Below are 20,746 nucleotides of genomic sequence, written 5' to 3'. Positions count from 1 at the left end.
ACGCCAGCAAGGTGGAGGTGGAGTACTGGTTTGGGCTGGTATCATCAAAGATGAGCTTGTGGGGCCTTTTCGGGTTGAGGATGGAGTCAAGCTCAACTCCCAGTCCTACTGCCAGTTTCTGGAAGACACCTTCTTCAAGCAGTGGTACAGGAAGAAGTCTGCATCCTTCAAGAAAAACACGATTTTCATGCAGGACAATGCTCCATCACACGCGTTCAAGTACTCCACAGCGTGGCTGGCAAGAAAGGGTATAAAAGAAGAAAAACTAATGACATGGCCTCCTTGTTCACCTCATCTGAACCCCATTGAGAACCTGTGGTCCATCATCAAATGTGAGATTTACAAGGAGGGAAAACAGTACACCTCTCTGAACAGTGTCTGGGAGGCTGTGGTTGCTGCTGCACGCAATGTTGATGGTGAACAGATCAAAACACTGACAGAATCCATGGATGGCAGGCTTTTGAGTGTCCTTGCAGAGAAAGGTGGCTATATTGGTCGCTGATTTGTTTTTGTTTTGTTTTTGAATGTCAGAAATGTATATTTGTGAATGTGGAGATGTTATATTGGTTTCACTGGTAAAAATAAATGATTGAAATGGGTATATATTTGTTTTTTGTTAAGTTGCCTAATAATTATGCACAGTAATAGTCACCTGCACACACAGATATCCCCCTAAAATAGCTAAAACTAAAAACAAACTAAAAACTACTTCCAAAAACATTCAGCTTTGATATTAATGAGTTTTTTGGGTTCATTGAGAACATGGTTGTTGTTCAATAATACAATTATTCCTCAAAAATACAACTTGCCTAATAATTCTGTACTCCCTGTATGCTAAAAATGAGTTTGTAATTGCATAGAAATACTCATTTTTATTAATTTTGGGCATGTCGTTTCGAGATGGAAGCTCAGAAAGTCCTTTGGGTAGGAACAGGATATTATATGGTCACTGTGTTTTATAGATGGCTCTTGACACTCACTGTTCTAACTATCTCCTGAGCTGCTCCATAATTATTGATGTTTTGAACCAAAAATTCCAAATCAGGATTCATCACTCCATAAGCTCTATTGCCACTGAGGTTTTGTCCAGTTTGTGTGTAATTTGGCATACAGCAGATTTTCTTTGCCATCCCTTCCTTAAGAATGGATTTTTGACAGCTACCCTTCCAATTTTCTCACATTTTTTAAGAACACACTGCACACCGTGACAAGATATGGCAAGTTTGCCACTAAAAACTTTTTGGAATCATATAGTTTGTACAAAAATCATATTTCATGTCAAACTGTGTTACCTCAACAAAAGAAATGATAACAGATTATGTGTTTTTGTAACAACTTCTATGAGCAAAGTACCTTAAATGAAAACATAGAGGGCATTCAATCCTAAATATATAAAAAAATGAGAGGTGACTCAAGACTTTTGCACCGTTATTATTATTTTTTGAATCCTTACGTAAACAAAAAATTTTTGCAACTGTCAACTCATCCAGCTTGGAAATAAAAAGAGAAGGAAATAAATGACTAGAAGACACAGAATATCCATCAGAACTACAAGCCAACTTTATTTTTCCTTGTGACACACCATTCCCCTCAGGTAGTAGTCGTCTTTAAGTTTGCACTCTCGTAGGAGGCACTGGGTGATGAAACCTCTGGAGAAACTGGGGCTCTGCTGGTTCTTTTGGCTGACTTGTGCTTCCCCCTTGTGGTTTTTTTGAAGAGGTAAAAAAATGTTCATTAATCTTTGCTGGTGGTCGCTGACTGCATGCAGCTGAAGGATGAGAGGGGCTAAGTGTTGCACACTGGCCACCCAGGTTTTGTTGCTCTTTGCCATCATTCCTGAAGGCTCCACTTAAATTTCTAGAAGTCTCACTGTTGCTCTTCCTTCTGCATGTCTGTGCAGGAGTTCTCCAAGTTTCAGACATGACTGAATTCTCAGACATCTTCCTCCTGCTATCAGCATATGACTGTGCTCTCGCTGATTCTAAACTGCCTTCACAGCTACTATCCTGCTGCCTGCTTTGAATACCTGATTTCCACTTCGCTGCCACAGATTGGTCAGTACTTTTGCTGCTGCAACTTCCTGCATTACAGAGACCGCTGGGAGCAGGAACAGGTGACGGGGTGATATTGATGTTTCTTGGCCTGTACGCAGGACTGCTCTTTCTCTCCCTCTGCGGTGACCATTCACACTCTGTGCTTTGGCTGTGAATCCTGCAGTTTACTGATAAATGGGTTTTGTGAAGGGGTGAGTTTCTCTCAGATTTTACTTCAAAATTAGCCGTAGAATCCGGGGTCCTGCAGGAAAGACCAGCACTGTCTTGTTCTGGACAAAAACCGCACTGGTTATTACTTCTCATTATGTGGTCAGTGGTGAGGAGACCGTGTGTATGCCCAGATGTGTCAGCAGTGCTGCAGGTAGGTGTTTTGCTTGACTTATTAAAAGCTGATGTGACTCTATGCTGACCGTGAGTCCTGGATGTTGACATCTTAGAGAGACGGGGTCTAGCTGGAGGCCTGGGTATAGGAGGGGACAGAGGAGGAGGTGGATGCGGTCTTAGGACTGATGGAGGAGATAACGTTTTCAGACTCTCTGAGCTTTGTGCTGCTGTCAGTCTGTGGAAAAGGAATCAGAAGTTCACGAATTAAGGGAATTTTCATTCACAATGACAACAAAAAGAAGCAGTTGAGGGTATTTTTTGAGATGGTGTTATAGGAAAAGCGTCATCGTGTTCACATTCAAAATATTTAATGGAATGAGAAGACAAAAACAAGCAATGAAAGTGAAGCAGCTATTTTAATATTAATTACATAGCTGTCAATAATAATAATGCATACTAACCTGAAACCTTTCTTTGCAGGCAAAGGGGACGAAGGTGAGAACAGAAAGGGGCTGAGCTCCAAATCCATTTGTATAGCTCCTCTAAGTTCTCTCAGGTCTACAAATATACAAACACAACATATCTGAGATATGAAATGGTCTCAAATATGATTAAAACTATTTTGAGATATTGTGATTATTAATTACAAACATTAATGTAAGTCCCTGTCAATCCTAACTAATCCCTGAACGCCTCCTTGTACTTATGAACTACCTGTTAATCAGCAGAAGACAGACCCTGCATAGCTCAGTTTTCCATTCATAAATATGTCTTGGAATCAGTTTCAAATTGTAAACTCAAATAAAGACATGTAACACGTGTTGGACAAAATATTTTGCCAGCAGATGGCAGCAAATGCCAAAAATGTGACTTAACCTGCAAGTGAAGGTTCAGATTTATGAAGTCCGCTGTGACACTTTTGTTTAATGTTTGCCTGCAAGAAACACAAAGCACAGGAGAAAAGAGAAACTTGAGAGCTCATGTTAACTGTGCAGTTCTACTCCTCATCGCAGCAGCGTTTAGCATAATGCTGTGGCACCAAACTAGGACACACTGGAAAAATAGGATATAAATGTATTAAACATGCTTAAGATGAGGCTTCGGAAATAGCAAAGGAACAGGGAAGAGGATAAAACTAACAGCGGGAGGAGAAGGAAAGGAATGTGTGTATGTGTGTAACCGCTAAATGATTGAGCAGCAGTGTTCCATCATAATTTGGCTTCAAACATCGATATCCATAGCAAATGAAAACCATAGTGCTCTGTGTGTTTGTGTGTGTCTGAAACTCACAAAACCAAAGACCTGATTGCAAAATGTGTCTTAATGTGCATGTGTTTGTTACCAGAGACTGGCACAGCCTCCTTCTCGTTTTACAGCAACACAAATACTAAGAGTCTTTATAGACACCGCAGACTATTACACAAACACACATGCACGCGTGCGCACATGCACAAACACAGACATACCCACATAAACCCACAGGCCTGGAGACTGACAGATAAAGCACATACTCTGCCCTGTTCTCATAGTGGGATTCAAACCCAAACCTTCCAGTATTGTCTTTCAGAGCGACAGACAAAGTATGTGCGGTGCCACTGACAGAGAAGTGACTGAAATCTAAAACAACTCTAAAGCACACGCACTCCAAAAATAGCCTGTGTGGTCCGTGTGGGGTTTGAACACATTACCACAGTGCAGACTTGGTGGTATTTTAGGAAAGGCTGTATGTTTTAGTGATTAATCTGATACATGAGAACCCAAATCCGCCTCTGCACGACGCACATTTACGGCAACTTCCTCGGCAGCTTAATCCTTCTACAAAATCCAGCTCAAAGCGGTATGACAGCCATCTTTTCATAACCTGAGGTGGTGGTTCTCTAAGATGGCTCTGTCAAGCTTGATCAAGCTGGTCAAGCAGTAAAAAAAATAAATAAATACTTTCAGCATCCTGATGGAACACCTTATATAAGTTGGTTTTATCAAGTCTCAGTCACACTAGAGTAAAAATAGGCCAGCAACCTCCTTGTGACTACGAAAAACTGGTTGTCGCCTGGTGAATGCACTGAATTTTCTTCTCGTTTGGCAAAAACAAGAAGTTGTAGTGAACGCTTTCAACAGCAAGCCCATTGCACCTTTGACAACCTTTCTACAAGCAAGCGTTGGCCGACTCAGACTGAGTGGAGTAACTCTCTTACAAATTGGTGAAGCTTTGAAAATACCTGTCATTTTTATAAATGCAGACAGATTGACAATACATTGCATTCAATTTCAGTCAGTTTGGACTGATGAGCTCAACTCCAGTGCCACCTTTCTTTTTGCAATGGTGGGCTCAACTCAACTGGTTTTATTCTGGTTATAATCCTATATAAAAGCAAGTCTGTTCAGCACCTATGTTATTATACAGTTAAATAACTATCCTGCAGCAACTGCAACACCATTTGTGAAGGAATTCTTGAATTTGTCTTGCATATCTATGAGGCTCTGGCTGGACTGTAGCATTTGGTGGAGAAGCTACACCAGTTTAACCAGAACTGCATAGTTTAGATGTTTTTATGATGACATATTAAAGTCATTTTTAATCACATTTTACACAGTATAACTTTTATAAAGTCAGTATTGTCAGAAATGCATCACCATACAGAAGTAATAATACTCTAGCTGTTGCACTGTGATGTGCTTGTTTATCTCTGAGATGGGACTATATTATGTTGATTTTAGAAGCCAGGTGTGTAGGGTGGGGTGTAAGGCAGCTTTGAGTTAGAGCAGGGCTGCTAGCAATTCAATAGAAAAAAAACATGAATAAAATAAAGTAAAATAAAATGTAAGTTAAAAGCCAGCAGCACCTCTGATAGCACAAACAAAGATCAGTCCATCAGTTTAAATAAAGATCATATAAATCATGAAATCACTGACAGACTCCAGTCCTATGACAGCAGTGAGTTAAAGCTGACTGCGATGTTTAGACTACATATCAGAGGCTCCACTGAGACGTACTCCTTTATTTATTATGAACAAATAAGTTTCAGTAACTTTGTGTGAAGCTCAAAGCGTAGCCAAAGTCAGACTGTGATGGAAGAGATCAGTGACCTAATAAGTAATAAAGCTGTGAAGAGAGTCATGATGATGATTCCGAATTACCAGTTAGTGTCCATTCCTCTGGTTTAAAAAGAAAAAGTTCACTTCTTAACAGATTATGTAAAATTGTGTGTAAACCTGTGCTGACAGCGTGGTCTTTACTTTAGAGTAAGGATGGGTTTTTTTTACATATTTTCCACAGCTCGAGTGTAATGGGATACGACGGCTTTATACTCAGTACACTCAAACAAGGATCAGTAGAGGTGTGTGTATACATGTGTGAGTTCCTCCTAACTACTGTCATTAAGAGTTGTTTATTTGGTGCTGGCCCAAGTCACTATCTCTCCCTCCTGCTAAGAGAAAATGGGTCATTATGACTGTGTTTAGGACCATTTTATGATTGGCCGCTACATCCAGCACTAAAAAAGCAATTAGCTCATACTGTAACAATCCCTATATGCCTGATATGCCTTTGTTTAATAGCTGTTTTAAAAACAATATAATTTAACTGCACTGAATAACTCTAAATCAATAGAAACCTCAACTGTGCGTGGTAAAAAGCTTACTGGCTGACAGGCGTAGCATTTAGAACATGTGGTTGATTACGTAAACAAGAAAAAGCCCCCCCAAAAATGTAGAAATTAAAAGCAGCCGTTGGAACAAAACAGAGGTTAACAATTATGATCTAAAACTGTGATTTGAACATTCAAATGTTTTCCTGCTTAGCTCTGCCTCTCCATAACGTCTTCCAATTTGGAGCAGAATCTGAATTCCCCTTGAAAAACACACAGAAAGAGAATTGGTGATTTAAAGAAAAATATACACAAGTCTGTGAACTACTTCTAAATCTTCACTGTCGATTCCTTTATGACCACCTCAGATGTGGTGAGATTGTAGAATTGTTAATAATCTAACAAGTCACACAGAAGATCCTGAGGCCAGTGTAGAGTATCGTTCCAAGATCTGAAGCGCTCGCTCTTAATAAGGTAATGATGACTTGCACAATGTAAGGCCAACACAGTCCCCACATCTGTGACTGAACATGCACAGTGAGTTCATGCCAATCGCACATCAGACAGCAGACACTTGCTTAAGGAAACAATTTCCTTACTGGCACTGATTGCAATCTCTTTTAAATGACATCTAAGACAGACAAAGAAAAGTGGTTACAATTAACTTCCCACCGTCAGGCTTTTAAAGCTAACACATGCTTGGGTCACGTTCCCTCTTTATCTTCACTCTCCTACACGGGGTTTTACTTTGTCAACAATAAAAAGCTCAATGAGGGTTTCAACATTGTGTACCTTTCTCGCTTTGTTTATCTTTTTAATGGCATCTTCGCCTCACAAGAGCGTTTAAGTAATTTAAGAAGCTGTTCGCGCTTCAGGCACAACAACACTTCATCCACTGCTGGGTCCTTGGAAACATGCAGTGAACTTGAGTTTCTGTTCTTTGCTTAGGTTTCTAATATTTCCAAGAGAAGCTGTTGGCAACGTAACACTTGTAGATGGTCAGACACAAAAGGAGTGTACAGAGAGATAACTTCCACATCTGGGCAGCAGAAAAGTCCTACATCTGGCTAAATTCACTCTGTTTCTGCGATAACGTACATGTGTAGTTAGATCGAGTGTGTGTGTGTGTGTGAAAATGTCTTTATATGCCATTTGATTGATTGAGAGGAGACTGATCTTACTCTTGGCTGGAAAAATGGAAAATACAAGTTCAGACTGAGGCTTTGCAGGCTTTTGTGAGCGTGCATGCATGCTGATTTGTGAAAATGTTCGCCTTGGCTGGGCTTCACCGCCAAAAAGAGAATTAGCAGGACTGCCTAAGGGACTGAAACTAAGAGGGAAAAACATATCTTTTGTCTTTCAGGCTAAAAATATGCTGACGCATGAGGAAGTCAGTGTAATGGAAACGATGAACATGCATCAAACAACTCAAGCTCAAAAAATGCTAAAAATGCTATTTTGTATGTAGATTCTTTCTCTGTAGCTGAAGGTAAACTCTCAGTTTGGGGATTAAGAGGAAAAATTACACCTGAAGAAAAACCCTACTCTACAGATTATGCTACATATTGATAAAGCACATATTATTCAGGCCTCACAGTCCTTCGCGATGCTCATAATTCATGGTTTGTTTTGATGTGTACAATTCACAGCTGTTTTGGTGTAGTCACCTGTAAATAACTGTAGGATTTTCATCAGTGTTGCACTGGCAACTAACAAAAAAAAAGGTTGAGTAAGCATTCATTTGATAGGTGGCTGTTCCATCCTGATCTTCTTACCTTTATATGCTTCACCAGTCTGGTCAGTTCTTCACATTCCCCTATTAGGAGAGCTCTGCATGGATGGATAGACAGACAGACTGACAGATAAATATCAGTTTCAATAGGATGGAAAACACAGGCAGCGACAACAGAATAGGTGCATTGCTTAGACTTTATCCTCTGCAGTTTTCATACGGTACAGAGGAAACAGTGTCCTATTTTTCGTTTCCCTCCCTATCTTTGCCCTTCTCCGGTTACATAACTGTAGTAGATTTTATTCACTTCTTTCAAATGAAAAAGAATCTTCTGCTGGCTCTGGTCAGGTCTGGGATCATTTATTGACAATGGGGCCTTTTGTTCTGGTCTAGGCAGGAAATGGGAGAAAGAGAGAGAGGGAGGGAGGCGTTTTTCTAAGGTAGCTCCAGCAACTGCTTTGCCCCGTGGGCCTCAGAGTGAGGGGTGGAGGAAGGAATGGAGGGATGGAGCGTGAAGGAGGCAGGGCAATGACAAAAGCCACAGAGGAAGGCTGAGGGGGAAATTAAGGGGAAAATGAGAGGGCTCAGAGAAACTCTGACTTTCAGAGTTACAAAGACCAAATATGAATGAGTCAGTCACAAAAAAAAATTATATGCAAGATGTGTCGCTGCTAGGCTGTATTACAAAAACCAGGACAAGAGTTCATTCTTTAACTATTGTACCAGTGTGAACTGTGCTCTTTCCCAGTTTGGACCTCATGTATGCCCTTACGTTATTCCACTAAGTTGGGTGTGTATAGATGGTGCACTACAGGGTCATATATAAGGAGGTACGGAAAAAGATTTTAGGGGTCACAATAAACAAACAGAGCATACAGACTGGTTTGATTTCACAGAAGACTGATCAATACAACTGGTGCTTTCTCCGAACAACACAATCCAAATAACAATATGTTGTATTGATGCAAAAAAGTAATGAATGACAACACTGCAAGTGTTTTAAGTACAATAATAAAGGTTCTTTAAAGGAAGGTGTGATAATGTATTTGCTTATTAAAATCTGGATGTATTAGGGCGATACTGCCGGATTTGTAAATAAATTCTAATCATTCGACCCTGAAGGGCAGACTTTGTGGATTCACAGCAAGCACTGAGCCTCTTTTAAAAAAATAATTTCACTAGCATTAAAAGATTTTCTGTTGTTTTGTTTTTCTTTTAGCTCTGTAACTTTGAGAACTTGTGACATCAATGTTGCTTACTTACACATACCCCAGATACCCAGCAACATTCAGCGTTGTTTCCAGCCTCAAGTTTCAGGTTTTGATGCCTTGCCCTCAGCTTCTTAGCTTTAACAGACTGTCACTAAGTCCATCTATCTGCTATTTGGTGCGAAGTATGGTGAAGACTGCTGCAGCTTCAAACAACAACCACATGTGAACACTTCAAATGACCCACAAACAGAAAAGCTGAGGGATTTAAAAACTTAAAAACTACTTTGAAAGTAGTGCAGATCTGTACATTCAGATGATAATATTCCCTTTGGTACAAATGACCCAGTTCAAAGTTGATTCAAATACTTAACAAAAATGTTTTTAAGGCTTTTAAAATCCTTAACATGGCTCAAACTCACCTGAGTCGATCAACCACTTGGTCTATCTCGGTGACATTAAGCTTTCCTCTCACTGCTTCGATCTCATCTTCAGCTCTGGACTGGACTGAACAGCGGGAGTCTGGCCTAAAGAGGGACAGGTTGGAATTGAAGACAGAAGATTACAAGACTTTATCAAGTTCTGCATAATCTCAGTAAATTAAGCAAGCCTGGGCTCTTGCTAACCTGCTTCCACTGTCAGTATCTTCAGGGTTGGTGCAATTAGTGTAACATCTGTCTCGGTGGCCGAGGGCGTAGTTTAGAGTCTCAGGTTTGTACCGATGCAGGAGCTCCTCAACATCTCTAATACAAAAGAGCCACAGATTGAGCTTTTGCTTTTCTGCAGTTTTCCACGGTGCTTTAATCCTTTGCATTGCCTAAAAGAGGCTGAAACTGTATCCAAGCGCTTTGCACTTTTTCATTTGATCTGCTAATGATTTCAGTAGCATGAGAGCTACACTGCAGTAATACTGGTTGGAAAAGTGAGAAAAGTTGTGGTAGAATGTGCTGTTTGGTGTTAAGAATATAATGAAGCATAAACATAAGTTCAGTAAGAAAGATCTGTAAGCACTCATCTGCACTGGTGGTTTTTGCCTGCCAGTCTATTCTTTGTATCAGTCCCACTTTCACAGGCTCTCAAAACTCAATGCTGACATCACTGTTCTAGTCCAATCATCTTCTTGCCTGTCAGCTTCAATCCAATCAGCTTCCAATCTGTTTAATTTAAACCTCAGTGCTCTTCTGTCATTCTCTCTTTCAGACTTTCATTCACGCAACCCACTTCTTCCCCATCTCCACAGCACCCGAGTCACTCAGGGCGCCATCCAAGCCTTCATCTTCATCTTCACGATCACCACCCTCCAGGGGGTCCTGCCCTACTTCCTGTCACTGGTGGGACGCTGTTCTGCTACGATGGGTCTTTGAAATCTAATTGCCAAATAGCTTTACTGAATTCTGTAAATCAATAAATCATGTTCTGCTATTCCAAATGATCTCTTCTTATTGAATTAAATTTTTAAAACATGTCCACATGTTATCTTTAAAAAGCATGTATATCTCAAAGGAGAAAAGTTATACAGCAGCAGCATTAAATCTTCTTCACTCATGGAGAAAGCCAAACCACAGGGGCAGCTGCAGGTGAGGTGGCTCTCTGTCTGGTCCATTCTGCTTAATTTCACAGTCACTGCGCGATAGAAAATGCATGTTTTTATGTCAATCTGGCAACGATATGCATCTATGTGTGTTTGTGTATGTGTAAGAGATTGAATGGTAGGAACATCAGGACCACACAGGAGGAAGCCTACAAGATAAATCAGTCAGCTTTACAAGGCACACACCCACCCCCACCGCCTCATACAAACGACTCAAACACAGAAAAATGCAGCACCGACTGCGTCAGCAACTATTGCTGAAACCAGTCGTGTCAGGTAAATGTCTAGTAAACCTTTTTTTTTTTTTTTTTCAAAGGTACAAATACTTTGTATGAGAGGTCCACACCTTGATGTATGGATTCTCAATTTTAACGCCAACAGAGCATATTAAATTAAACAGATGGTTGTCGAGCTCTACAGTGAAAGTGGTATCAGCAAGAATTTTGTGTTAGGCTTATTCCTAAAAGCCATTCAGGCGATATGCACTTGGGACTTAGCCTAATTGAACGATCAAAGACCTGGATCACACACACAGTACCATGCATCAAGGTCAACAACTACACAGAAGCCAACTTCAAAGAGAAAAGGTGATTTGCACTGGCACAGTCTGTGTGGCACGAATGCCTTTTTTTGGCACTATTCCCTCCCAGCCAATAACAACAGGCTTCCTTTCTCGGTCTGAACGGTACTTTTTATAATCCATTTACATCCAAACTAGAGCACTTTACAAGAGTGACTTGTGTTTTGCAAGTAAGTGAGGCTTCAGTTTGTGTCTTGCTCAGTGACACGTTAATAAGACACTGTGCTGTTCTGGGCATCAGACCTGTAGCCTTATGGATATTGGATTGTCAGCTTAAACATCAGGCCTTGCTACCATCTGTAGAAAAAATCCCTTTAAGATTGCTTCAAAATAAATCCCTGTCAACTGAGCTGTCATAACACGCACCAGTGTAACATTTTATATTTTTTTGATCCACGAACTAGATTCAGTAGGAGACTGTGGAGAAAGAAGTCTTAAATAAAAAAATAAAAAAACAGCCAGTCAGCGGAGGGCAGTGCTGGTCTGCTGGTTAACTTTGATCAAGACTGAAATATTTCTCAACTAATAGATGAATGAATTCGAGCATGGTGCTGTAATAGGATGTCACCGCTGCAACAGTTAGTCAGTTTGTGAAATATCTTCCCTCCTAGATATTCCACCATCAACTGTAAGTGGTATTACAGCAAAGTGGAAGCGTTCAGGAGCCACAGCAACTCGCCCATGAAGTGAATGACCATGTAAAGTTGCATAGTGGGGTCGCTGAGTGCTGAGGTGCATAGTGCGTAAAAGTCGCCAACTCGCTGCTGACTCTGTAACTGCAGAGCTCTGAACCTCCTCTGGATCTAACATCAACACAGTGTGCTGGATCTAACATGTGCTGGAAGCACACAAACTTTCAGTACACAAACTGTGCTGGAAGCCTCATGGCACTGGTTTCTAGGCTTTACATTACCAAGCACAATGTTAGCATTGAAATGGAGTGGTGTGAAGGATGCGGCCACTGAGCTTGAGAGCAGTGGAAATGTGTTCTGTGAAGTGGTGAAATCACACATTTCTATCAGGCAGCATGTAATGCCAAAAATAAAAACTTTACTCGGCTGACTGTAAAGTTTGGTGGAGAAGGAGTGGGTTTAATACATCTTTAATTGGGTTGTTTTTCTGGAGCTGTGCCGAGGCCCTTAGTTCCAGTAAAGGAAATTTTTAATGCTTCAGACATCTTGGACAATTCTATGCTTCCAGCTTTAACAGTTTGGGAAAGGCCATTTTCTGCCCCTGCATGCTCCAGTGCACAAAGTAACATCCATGGTTGGATGAGTTTTGTGTGGAAGAACTTGATTGGCCTGCACAGAGCCCTGACCTCAATCCTAACAAGCACCTTTAGGATGAACTGGAACCAAGACTGAACCAGGCTGTGTTGAACAGTACTTTTCTGGATAAATGGCAAAAACAGACACATTCCAAAATCTCATTGAAAACCTTCTCAGAAGAGTGGAAGGTGTTATAGCAGCAACAGGGAGACCAAAGCCATATTAATGCCTTTGGATTAACAACTGGTTGTTATAAAAGCTCCTGTAGGTTAAATGTGTAGGTAGCCCAGTACTTTGACCATATAGCGTAGACTTTATACAGAGTTTAATTCGTCTAATCAAATACCTGCAAATTATTCAACTTCTTGTGTATGTCAACTGTGTGCCAATCACACATAGACAGCAAAGAGGTGATAAAACAGTAAAAGTCAGATTTTAATACCTATTTCCATGGTGCAATTTTAACTACTAAACACACAAAATAAGGACTTTTCTAACATTTATTTCTTTGGGTTTGGGAAATGTCAGTATTTATGGCATTTTTACCATTTGAAAGACATGATTAATAAAAACAAACAAACAAAAAATATTAGATCAACCCATAATTTATACTCACAAATAGCCCAAATGCAAATAACTATATTTAAAAAGACAAAAAAAAAAAGGACAACCTGATTGCCACTCAGTCTGCGCTGTTAGTGCAGACTGGGTGGCAATCAGGTTGGACTTTGGTGATACTTATACTGTAAACAGGGCAGGCCTTTGCTGGTGTCTTTCTTAAGGTGTCTTTATGGTTCTTTTTTAATTACCACACCACTTATTTAAAGTAAACTTCTTAAACTTCTTAATCCTTTCATCAAGTCCAATTTAAAGCCTAAATTTCTGATTATTGGCTTTTCACGACTTTTTAAAGGTCCACAGAAACCCACAGAATAAAAAGCTGCCTCCAGCCTACAACAGCCTGCACAAATTGACAGGCAATAAATGGTAAGCCACAAAGCGGAGTGCAATCCATCTTATGTCCTAAAAGGCCTCAGCAAAACCAGAGAAGTCATGCGGCAGCATTCCTGGCTGCAAACTGCAAGTTGCTGGGGTAGTTGCTACCTTAAACATACATAGTCTCAGTCTCTCACACACACCTCCTCACAAAGGCATTATGTCTTAATGTGAGAATGCAGGGCAGTGCTGGTAACCAATATTGCTCTGCCAATGGTTTTATGACATTCTCCAGAGTATTTTAATGCATGCCATTAAATTGCCAGTTGTTACAAGCTTATCTCTGACCTGCATTGTACGATTAGCTGTAAAACTTTTTTAAAAAAAGATGAAAAAACAGGAATTAGGAAGTTTTATTACTACTTCTTGAGAAGCTTATAACTCCCTGATGACATATAAAGCAGATATAGAGTACTAAGCCTCAAAGCTGTCTCCCTGAGAGCCCTTCACTGGATCTCGATCAGCCTTTCTTTTTCTTCAAAGCTGTTGCAATTCTATACTAACTTTTCACAAGATTTTAAAGATGAGTATTTGGCTCCCATTTAAAGTAAAACATATCTGCAATTCGACAGAGCTTGCACTGAGTGCGAGTCTAGTGTTTGCAGTCATCTATCACTGTGTCTCGCTCCTATAATTGTCCTATTGTTCCTCAATTCCCACACCAGTTCCCGTCTCCAAAAACCTTTGTCCTTCTGCTTTCCCATGCCATTTGTAACCGACATGGGAGCACAAAATAGCATTTTATGGTACTTTTTGTCAGGAGGGAGAAATGACGTAAAACGTGTGAGGCCATGGTCTTAACTCATCTGATCAGCCCACCTAATGGCTGGTGAATAAAGGAAAGACATGAATGATCAGGGGAAAGAAAGAAATGTATAAAATGGGCATAAAAAGTCAGGATAGAAAAAACTAATAAAGGTTTTAATTTCTTAAGAAAATGTTCAGTGTATTGTCACTTAGTCCTGGGACAGACTGGTGACCTGACCAGGGTGTACCCTCACATCTCACCCTATGATAGATGGGACAGGCTCTAGTTAGAGTGGATAGATGGTAATATTATCAAGATAACAAATCAAGTTATTCTCCAAACTTTGAAGTGCATTTCAAGGCTGTAGCAGAGACTGGTGTAGCAGAGACTGGTGTAGCAGAGACTGATGAATAAAAGCGCCATAACTAGTTCATTAAGCATGTCCAGCAGTGTTGATCTGAGTATGTGAGATGTTACACCTACCTTCCTGCCCTGCTGGCTTTCTCTCTGAGAGTCTGTAGTAACATCTTGACCTCAGCTCTCAAAAGCTCTTTCAAAGCAGGGGGGTCAACTAGAGGGGCACCCTGCAGACGTGGGAGCGGGGTCCCCGCCCCACCGCCGTGCTTTCCACTTCGCTGGTTCTCCTGCCACATCTTGTGCCACATCTCTGCCTGCAAAAGGTACCACAGTGAGACAAGTGTTTAAAAAGTCCCACATTTACTCATATCTACATGGAAATGTAATTGGTGCAAAATACAAGTGTGGAGGGAAAATTACCATGAGAATTATGAAATGCCCATCGGCCTATTTTATTACCACTGTGCACAAGTTAGTAAATCAATTTCATTTTGAAACAACAGGTTTGTGCAATCTGGTTACAATCTGCATACTGCAACACGCCCACGCCCACCTGGAGGTGAAGCAGAGAAAGTGATGACAATGATGTAAGATAGACGCCTGCATAGCTAATAAGCTGGAAAGCAGGGGAAAACTGAAATAACAGAAGCTCACAAGTGGCAGAATTCAAAAAAGGTTGGACATGAAAGTTGAAATGAAAAAGACCACCAAAAAAAAAACAAAAAACATGTGGAGGGAAAAAAAATCCAAGTGAAAAATCCTCATTTTTAATGAAAGCTATTGTAATTATTATTATTATTATTGTTATTATCATTATTATTATTATTATTATTATTATTATTATTATTATTAGTAGTAGTAGTAGTAGTAGTAGTAGTTGTAGTGGTAGTAGTAATTTTAAAGACTTGTGTTTAAATTACCTTAATTTGTTCTTAGGTCAAATTCAGGTAGTATAATACTGATAAATCACATTTGAGCATGAAATATTCATACACACAATTTATGCACATTTGTAAATGGGCTGGTTATTAGTCGAGTCCACATGGAGTATGCTCCAGATACTGACTTTGTTGGCAAGCTTCCTGCCTAAAGATGATTGGAAGGCAGTTATTTTAAAAATAACAGTTATTTCAGGTCAGCAATATGAAAACAATGTGTGAAAAAGATAAACTGTGAGAAGAGTAACCCATAATTCTGTACTGATTCATATGAAAATGACAGCATAGCATTTGTATTCATAGAACTATTAAGATTGAAAGCATTGGTTAACAAATACAAAAAATATCCTGCTAGTTACTTTAAAGGTAATCTACTAGTATTTACTCAATGTAAGGATACAAGTAGTTTCCCTTACAGTGACTCAGAAATTCTACACTGAAAAAAGAATCTGTTAAACTGGGGGACAGATAAATATTTCCACTGACAGTGCAAATACTAAATACTACAAGGAGCAGACATTTTCTTGGCTGTCACTGATGCAAGAAGAGCTTGTTTATTGTAAACTGTTGTGCACAGTTGACAGTCTTCTTGGAACAGGAAGAAATACAACTTCTACATCCACAGGGACAAAGGAGAAAAAAAATCGATATAAATCTGAAAACGACATACACCGTTAGCATGCTTTCACACCACACTGGCTACTATATGTCTTGGGCTGAAAATTAGACAAACACCTCTGTTCATTTTGAGGCCAAGAACCTTCTTTTCTTTGTAGCGCGTGTGAATGCTCGTGCCTCAGTGAAGTCTGGATCCCATTAGCACCTCGACACCTGTTGCTTGCCAATCATTTCTGTCATGTTGCAAAGACTTTACTTCAAAAGAAGGATATTAAACATAGCACTTCTGGTCTTTGCATATGTATGTGTGTGTGTGCACATCCTCTCGTAACGCCAGCATTTACACCCTATCATGGTGAACACATACAAACACACTAGTTTCCGCCATGTGCCTTTAGGTGTTGAGGTGTTTATATTAAAGAATTCATGGCTCACTGGCTAATGAGTTGTCCCTGGATGTTTTTCCCTTTTTCCTCAGCAGTTAGCCAATCTCATCCAAATGCTATTTCAAGGGAACACCGGTGAAACGTTTCAGTTTTGCTGAACTACTTAAATTGGGTTTTTGAAAATATTTAACTTTGGGGATGGATTTCATTCAGCTTAAAGAGAGAAAGACAGAGTGAAAGTGAGAGTTCAGGGAGAGATCGGGCCTTATAGGGAGAGTCTAATATTTTCTCTGATCCTGCCGCCTTAGACAATGAGGGCCTTGATGGAGGGAGGAATGGCAGCGCTGAGGAATGGAGGAGACACCTGCAGATCTGCTATTACTTTTCACAGTGGCTCACTGAGGAATGGAAGGCATTATGTGGCTGCAAGAGAAACAGACAGAAAAGAGAAAGAAAAGACATACAGAGAGCCGTGGAGAGAAAAATGAAAGTGATCCATCCTAAAGTAAAAGTAAAGACTGAATCAAAACCTGAATGTACTTGTGTGACAGTCAGACAAGGCCCTCTCTGCTCTATTTTTCCTGAAAAATTCTCAGAGCTTTTAGCCTCAAGTCTGTTATTCCACCTGGAGGCTTTAGAGTCAGACACACTGAACTGTAGATGAAGAAATATCAGAGCAATACTCAAAGTCACACACACATAGACGTGCAAGGGTACAGGCGCACAATCAAAGCTGACGCACACATACACACAGTCGAGTCAAATTATATGTAGCTAACAGTCTTATCAACAGTTGAGGATTAGCCTCTTTAACCCTGTTATACCGACCCCCTGAGTGACTCAGCTTACTGAGCTTCTTTCTGTGTGTATATAGTGTGTGTGGGGTTGTGCATATGCTGAATTATTTTGCAGTACTGAGAAGGAGTACCTGCATGCCGTACGGTTGTCGTGTGGATTTCACATAGAAACTGCTACAAATATTATATGTGGTAAGAATCTACATGGCAGGCCTCTAGAGCCGAGTTAAACCACATCCAGGTGGTTTCCTTTTCTTTTTTTTGTGTGAGCAGTGACTGAACCATTGGGGCACGGCATGGAAAGGAGGGCTGACCAACACATGGAAAGATTTTAGTACTAAACAAGCAGAAGAAAGAAGCTGGTAAAGAGTGAATGGTCTGCATTTAGTTGTGGCTTTTAACCTCAGAGGCTCTACAAAGCATGTGCAGTGTTTCTCATTCATTCATTAACACACACCAAATGGTGGCAGAGCTGCCACTGCAAGGTGTTTGGCTTCACTGTCTTGCTCAGTTACACCTCAGAAACTGGAGGAGTCCAGACAATAAACAGCCAAGCATGCTGAGTCAAAAAGGTAGGACAGTGGCAAAACAAAGAAGGAAGACAGGAGGGGAGATGGAGGGTAAGAGACTCATATTGTGAGAAATTTCTGTTCCTCAGAAGGTGGTGAAAAGAAAGCCTACAAACTTGATCTTAAGTGCAGAAGCACGACTGTCTGTCTGAGGTCTGTCATTTGAGTGTTTCAGCTTTCACTTATTTCTTTAGTCAGCTGATCATAGATTCATTAGAAATTGTTTTTTACAGTTCTTTATTTTTCTTTATATTAACTTTATTGAGGTGTTTGGTTGCTTTTTAGGGAAAAAGAAGACATATGATGCCCTGACTTTGCACTTTTTTTTGGAAGGTACATTTGACTGATCCCTTATTTCCCAAGTGTCGCCACAGTGGATGGATCCACGAGTTGATTTGACACAGGTTTTTATCCATCTCATGGAGTGCACTGCTATCTCTAATCAGGGGTCTACATGTCTGAGGCAAAAATGCCCACAGAGCCAGATGCACTTATTAGAAAAAAAAAATGCTTTTTAAGAATTCATTATTTGAGAAAGAAAACAGGACAGACAATAGAAATATGTTTTACCACAGCTTTGGTTCAGTGGTTGTATCACATCAAGCCACAGTATGAAAGCTGGAATAAGATATTTCAATTTGAATGAATATATAATTACATTTTTTATTAATGAGTATCAGGAATTCACAGTTTCTTCCCTGACATGTTTCACTTTGACTCTTCTCAAAACTTTTCCTCTTTTAATGAACATTTTCACCTCAGTCTTGATTTTAAATGTGCTTGTTTAATGAGTTGTGAGCCATTTCAAGTCCCTGTAGGTCTGAGAGTTTAGCTGCTCTGGAATAAATATTGAAGTCTGTCTGGCTCACATTTGGATCTCATTGTGGCGCCGTGCCAGCTAACCCACATTTCACTTTTATTATGGAGTCTGGGAATTGTAAGTAATGAATATATGCAGCAGAACTAACCTACTTACACAGCCTTAAACCAGAGTCCTTAAATTGTTTGGCTAGGAATGCTTAGCTGAGCAATGTTTTGATTTGCTTCTGCCCAAAAGGAAATTCTTGCAGAAGTTGTGGTAGTACTTTTGTTAAATCCTGCTAGAAACAGACCCAGCGTGAATTCCTCAAAGAAATAAAACCATATGAATGATGAAACAATCTGCTGACTGTGAAGAGGGACCTTCCAACTTACAAACCAGGTGTTGTGGTACTGTATGCAGACAGAAGACATCAAACACTGGAGTTATAAAACTTCTCTCACCTCAGTGTGCATGTCCGTGTACACATCTACCAAGGAATGGCCCAGTGCGGTGTAGATCTTTGGCAGCTCTGACTCAGAAATATGTTCAGCGATCAGGCCCCATAGGGACTGGCCAGGGCCCCAGACCTGGCTTTCATCAGGTGACTGCATGTGAATGGCAATCTAAGAGTGAAGAATACAAATTATTGTGGAACATAACAACATACACTGGTGTGAAAAGGTATTTGCCCCCTTCCTGATTTCTTTTATACCCCCCATATTTAAATGTTCCAGGTAACCAATGTATATAATAAATTTATTTATACATATATATGGTCCAGGTATTGACTACAACACTTTGTCCTGCTGCAAAACAAACTGATGGTCAACATTCTCCTAAAGGACTTTCTGGTAGAACGCAGAATTCATGGTTCCATCATTTATAGCAAGTCGTCCAGCTCCTGAAGCAGCAAAGCAGCCGCAGACATGATACTACCACCGTCATGTCTGACTGTTGGTATGACGCTCTTTTTATGAAATGCTGTGTTAGTTTTACGCCAGATGTAACAGGACTTAAACCTTCCAAAAGGCTCGTCAGTCCACGGAACATTTTCCACAAACACTTGGGAATCATCAAGATGGGTTTTTTTTTGCGAATGTGAGATGAGACATCAGCAGCATTTTTGCTCAGTCGTTTTCTTACTGTTGAATCATGAACTCTGACGTTTACTGAGGCAAATAAGGCCTGCGGTTATCCAGATATTGTTCTGGGTTCTTTTGTTCGAATTATTGACAGACTCTTTGAGTAATTTTGGTAGACGGGCCACTTCTGGGAAGGTTTATCATTGTTTTCTTCATTTGTGAATAATGCTCTCACCGTGAATCCCAAAGCCTTAGAAATTCCTTTGTAACCCGTTCCAGGCTGATAGATGTCAATGGCTTTGTTTCTCAGCTGTTTCTTGAGGACTGGAGTTGGACACCCCTGCTTTAGATCGTGACATGATGTGCTGCTTTTTGCGCTTTTTTTGCCTACTTCACTTTGTTAGAAGCTTCTATTTAAGTAATTTCTAGTAGTTTATAAGTAGGAGGGGAATGGAGTAGAAGAATCAAACTGGGTAATAAGCTAAAACTTCAGGCTACACCTTTCTGGCCAAATATTTGCAGTCTTTTGTTGCTTGTTGTTTTCATTTTCATAAATAACACCAAAAAATAAAAGAAAAGAAAATAAAAATCGTTATGTAATTAACGTCAGCAGTACTACACAGTATTTTCTTTCCTGGTAAATGGTGCTGCCATGTTTCAAACCAAACGGGCCTGCTGACTTAATAAACATTAGCCGCACTACTGAAAATGACTGACAGGAGCAGAAAGTAGGAGCTCGTTTAAACCGATGTAATGTAAGTTTAACACTAAACGATACAAAACACGCTGTGTGAAACCTACTTACCAAATGTGTTTTAAAAAACACTGTAGCCAAAGAGGAAGAGAGACTCACCTTTTCGATGTTTGGTGCGCTTTGAGCTTGCGAGACTATGGTATCTAAGGATAACAATTGAGTTGCTAGGGAGAGATATCGCGAGATTTGTCTGAACCGTTAACACAGAGACTGCACTCAAACAAGCAACCTGTTCGAGTGGTCTAGAAGTTTATCTTTCAGCTACAAAAAAAATGCCAAATCCTTTAATTCGTTTTATTTAAAATTGGCTTAAGAGTTGATTTAATTTAAAATAAAGCACTAAACAAAATACATG

General features: G+C 40.1%; 1 protein-coding gene across 1 annotated transcript; it reads right to left on the bottom strand.

Annotated features, from left to right (window-relative positions):
* Positions 1-1,234: 1,234 nt before the first annotated feature.
* Positions 1,235-20,539, bottom strand: ccdc24 (coiled-coil domain containing 24). The gene is made up of 9 exons (XM_084913648.1): positions 20,491-20,539; positions 19,017-19,178; positions 14,572-14,759; positions 9,532-9,648; positions 9,328-9,432; positions 7,741-7,795; positions 3,255-3,312; positions 2,840-2,936; positions 1,235-2,613 (listed from the first exon to the last, which is right to left on the bottom strand). The coding sequence occupies exons 2-9, from the start codon at positions 19,164-19,166 to the stop codon at positions 1,608-1,610; spliced, it is 1,776 nt and encodes a 591-aa protein (XP_084769774.1). The 5' UTR covers positions 19,167-19,178; positions 20,491-20,539; the 3' UTR covers positions 1,235-1,607.
* Positions 20,540-20,746: the final 207 nt, after the last annotated feature.

This window comes from Perissodus microlepis, chromosome 18 (assembly GCF_051167445.1).
Source record: "Perissodus microlepis isolate ML-2025 ecotype Zambia chromosome 18, ASM5116744v1, whole genome shotgun sequence".
In the NCBI taxonomy this organism is placed as follows: Eukaryota; Metazoa; Chordata; class Actinopteri; order Cichliformes; family Cichlidae; genus Perissodus; species Perissodus microlepis.
Note: the sequence above shows the minus strand (reverse complement) of the source record. Positions and strands in the feature narration are given on the sequence as shown.